The 4,855-nt window shown below is 34.6% G+C and overlaps 1 protein-coding gene across 1 annotated transcript; it reads left to right on the top strand.

The window, feature by feature from the left end:
- The first annotated feature begins 3,629 nt into the window (after nt 1–3,629).
- On the top strand, nt 3,630–4,619 carry LOC139854510 (uncharacterized). Its single transcript, XM_071843810.1, has one exon. The coding sequence runs from the start codon at nt 3,630–3,632 to the stop codon at nt 4,617–4,619; it is 990 nt and encodes a 329-aa protein (XP_071699911.1).
- Nucleotides 4,620–4,855: the final 236 nt, after the last annotated feature.

The following is a 4,855-nucleotide window of genomic DNA, read 5'->3' as shown; positions in this document are numbered from 1 at the left end:
TCTGGTTTTTATCCATAATAGTCCATCGATCATAATTATAAAATGCTCGTCAAATTAACCTTATTCCCGAAGTCAAATATTCCAACTAATTAGGGATTCAAACTGTAACAAGGTTTTAATACTATGTTAATAATTACACCAGGTTATCGATTGCGTGTAATCCAAGGTTTTAATACTTTGTTAACAATTACACCAATTATCCTTGTATGTAATCCACTCCTGTTTTAATGAGATATGAATATTAATTTACCCACTTGATCAGAATGAATAATCAATTACCCAACACGAATAATTAATTAAATGATCGTAAAAGATGTCGTATAAAAGTCACTAAATTAGACATACATAATCATTTTAATAATTATTAGATTAACTAATTTGAAGATAGGTTCGACAGATTCTAATGAGTTGTCATTCGATTAGACAATACACCCCATCTATTAATAGTCAATAGTCCAATGTCCACAAGTGTAGGTCTTTTGTCCAAACCCTAATTATGGTACAAAATCCAATAACCCCGTCTTAATATTTTAGCTCAACATCACGATTACTTCGGCTCAAATAAGCATAATAATGGCTTAGTTACGAGACATTAATTTAAAAAGGAAGAACATAGCTTACATTGATTATTTATCGCGTAGCGTTACACTGAGAGAGTTCCGACTTTAAAACTCGTAAGGCATTCTTACAATAACCTTATTATTATTAACTTAAAATTAAAATTGAAATTATAAAATATAAATATAAATATAAATTGAGAGATATAGATAGAAAATATGGGTTCTGGATTCGGCAAAAGCTTGTGCCTTTTATAGGCAGATTTTGAATTTGGCTACTCCGCGAGTGCGGAGGTTTTGTGCCTCACAGCTCCGCGAGTGCAGAGCTTTGGATTCCAGCTCACCAGTTTTTGGTCATTTGCTTGTCGACATAATTAATAAATATATATAATATATATAATTTATATAATTATATATATTATATTATATTCTTGTGCATAGTTGACTTGTAATTTTAGCTCTGTTGACTCGCGCGTTGATGCTCGGTTCATGTCTTGGTTCCGGATTTTCGAACGCTTTTTCGTATGCTTAGATATCTTGTACTTTGCGTTTCGCGGCTTGTACTCTTGTTATTTTTAGACGTTTCTCATCAATAAATTGAACCACTTGGATTGTACTTTGTATTTTTTAGCTTTTTTGGTCATTTTCGTCTTCAAATCGTCATTTTCTTCTTTTGTCTTCGAACTTATTTATTTAAACGAATATTACATAAAAATAGAACAATTGCAACTAAAAACTTTACATATTGGAAGGATATTGCTATGAAATATATGTTTCTTTTTAGCATTATCAATCACCTAAATAAATGGGTCTAAAAATTCCATTGACATCAGAAGCATTTGGAGATGTAAGATCTTTCCCTTAATTTACTTTTACTTGTTTGTGATGAGGGTTATAAAGCAAAAGACTTCTCTTGTGTATTTAGCCATTTCTAATAGAGAAATTAGTTTAAATAAGAATTAATCTAAAACCAATTAGATTTTCTAATTATGTCCACTACCCTCTTAATCTAACCATCCAAATTAGCCATATGATCTCATAGAGCAATAAGTATCCCTAAATAATTATTAATCTCAAATTACCCTTAGGGAAAAACACGGGTATCTATTCCCCTTCCACAATATATCGTAAATTTCTGTCATTCATCTTTCTCTCAACAATCAAATAGATCTAGGGTTACTGCAATATTGTCCTTCAACTGATGCTGAAATATTTCTTGGCAAACAGTTGTTAAGTGCGTTGTTTCAAAATTTACACCACCTTCGTGTAGCATAAATATAGGCTCATCTTTGCCTATAGTAGTGTCATTGCGTTTTACCTAATATTATGTTAAATGGCATATTGTCATTCTATTTTAGGTAGTTTTAATATGAAATTTTCTTGGGCAGAAGATATCAGATGTGTTAAGACTTGTGGTAAGACTCTCAGTGAGCAGTACGTTAGGTACAATGCTTTGTTCTGATTTAAATATGTCTCCGCGTTTGAATTAATTACCTGATGTCATGAGATGAAAAATTTAAAAATATGATATGTAAAGTGATGAAGGTACCTTCTTATGTCACTTACATGTGGTTTCTCTTTACTAATATTTTGTTTGTTGCAACTGTTTCTTATTTTTTATTATCTTGATTCTTGCTTCTTCTCTTTTAGTATTGTATACACAACGTTTTTCAGGTGTACTCCTCATTTTTCAGTATTGCCTTTTATCTTTTGATATCTTAAAGCTGAAATACGTGGTAATTTGGACCCATGTACCTATAAATTTAGTCAAGTTGGTTATGGGCCCTACAAAATATGGAAAACAGTAAGATTTCAAATGTGGGTTGAGCGGTTCAAGCTTATTGATATTACACATAAAATGCAGGTCTAACGCATACAACGATGTGTACTAACTTTAATTAATTAAACAAATTCAATATTATTATTATTAGCCATATGTAATTACAAATTTGAGTCATAATGTGTTGACACCAAAACCTGCTTTGTTTGAGAATATTGTGACTGGTAGCAAAAGTCCAAAGTAGTAAAATGGGTAGGATATGTAACTATAGAATAACTCTAAAGCAAGGTTTTTCTTGGTTTGGGGTACGTAGTCTTAAATTAAGTATGAAACATGTATATAGGGAAGTTATCGATTCAGTAATGGTCATGAATGTTTGCCATTCTGTGATAGATGCTGCATTTTACATAATTGAATTTGTTAATGAATTGTTGGTTATTTATATTAGGATTACATGGTTCTAAAGTTAGAGGTGAGATGACTGGAACTTGTAGTTGTCCGCATAAGTTTGTTAGAAAAATAGTTACCATTTCACTCTAGAAGTGAATACGTTTTCACACTATTAGTAAACCGTTTGGTTTGATTAGTAATGATGTATCCTAGGAGATACACGCATAAAAACATCATTTTTATACAGAAAACTCGATCAAAGAGCACAAGAGATAGCTAAATTTGTTGATCTTCAGAATTTACCGCCCAGCGTCCAGCAGGTTTCTCAGCGTCAAGCGTAAGCCCTGCAGGCAGCTTCTATGAATAAGCCCTTTAACTCTGCGCTTGAACGGCACGCAGCCACGTCAGCACACACCACCGACATTCCAGATACCTCACGTAACAGAACCATTCAGTGATTGACACGTGTACCCCGTGAATTTCGGACATTCTACGCCTATAAATAGACCCCCTGGGTCACCACATTTGACATCATTCTGATCTGAACTTCAGTCAGAGAGAAGTACATTTTCTCTCTCACACAGTTCTTTCTCACTCTAAAAAAATATTAGCCGCTTAGCAGCAGTGCGCTAGACGGATCATTACAGATTTATCCACAGATTGATTGAGGCCACCCCACATATCTTACATCTGTGTTCCGGGTCTGCAGAGATTATTTCTCAAGGGCAAACAACAATCAACAGTATACGTCATACGCTGAGCAGCTAGTTTTATGTACTAGTACCTTACAGCCGCTATACGAAAAATCGTACTAACATATGGCGCCACCCGTTCTAAAGAACCAATAAACTTTCAAGAGCACCAAAAGGCGTAACTGTCAGATAACACCCATTGAAGCAAACATGATACATTCATGGCAAGCCGGACAACGAAGAAAAGCAGAAACGTTAGAAGATTGGAAACAGGAAATGATTGCTTTTCCTTCCATGTTTAACACCAATCCATCTGACGCTCCTATAGTGATTGAAGCTCGAATAGAAAATTGTGTTGTTGGAGGAATATATACTGATACCGGAGCAGGAGCAAATATCATGTATGAACATTGTTATTTACAACTACCAGACAGAGTTAAGGAAAAGCTAAAGGACACATTTGTTCCCTTAGCAAGCTTTGCTAATGATCCGTCATGGTCAGAAGGTAGCATAGTTTTAGAAGTCGTATTGGGAAAAACGCCATTTAAAAGAACTGCCCATATTGAATTTTTGGTTGTAAAAGCAAATTCGCAGTATAATGTCATTTTAGGACGATCAGCCATGATGGCATTCGGAGCTGTGACGTCAACGGTACACGGAATGATGAAATTTCCCACACCGGCTGGCATCGCCACGATGTACGCTGAACGGAGAAGACCAATAGAATGTGTACAAATAAACAAAACAGCTGTTAACCCAATTATTCATGAAGATGGGTCAATATCACCAAATCCAGAGTTTCCAAATCAGAAAATCATAATTGGAAACACAATAACAAAAGAAACAAAAGAAAAGCTTTACAAAATCTTAGCCACAAATTTGGATATTTTTGCATGGCAAGATTCTGATATGACTGGCATACCACGTCATGTGGTTGAACATAAGCTTGGTGTGAATCCTAATATTCCACCAGTGTGTCAGAAGAAAAGAGGCATGGCTCCAGATCGAACAAAATTTCTCAAAGAAGAAGTTAAAAAATTGGTGGATGCTGGAATATTGAGGGAAGTAAAATACCAGACATGGGTAGCAAACCCGATTATGGTAAGAAAGCCAGATAATTCATGGAGGATATGTGTCGACTTCACAGATTTAAATAAAGCATGTTCAAAAGACAATTATCCTTTACCAGAAATTGATTAGAAAGTGGAGTCTGTAAGTGGGTATCAGTTTAAATCCTTTTTGGATGCATTCAAAGGATATCATCAAATCCCAATGGCAATACGTGATCAAGATAAAACAGCATTCCACACACCAGATGGAATTTTCTGCTATATCATGATGCCTTTCGGATTAAAAAATGCAGGGGCAACTTACCAGCGTGTAATTGATAAAGCATTTAAAGATCAAATAGGTAAAAATGTAGAAGCCTATGTTGA

This window comes from Rutidosis leptorrhynchoides, chromosome 6 (genome assembly GCF_046630445.1).
Source record: "Rutidosis leptorrhynchoides isolate AG116_Rl617_1_P2 chromosome 6, CSIRO_AGI_Rlap_v1, whole genome shotgun sequence".
NCBI classification, from domain to species: Eukaryota; Viridiplantae; Streptophyta; class Magnoliopsida; order Asterales; family Asteraceae; genus Rutidosis; species Rutidosis leptorrhynchoides.
The sequence above is the reverse complement of the archived record's forward strand: the minus strand, read 5'-3'. Positions and strand labels throughout refer to the sequence as shown.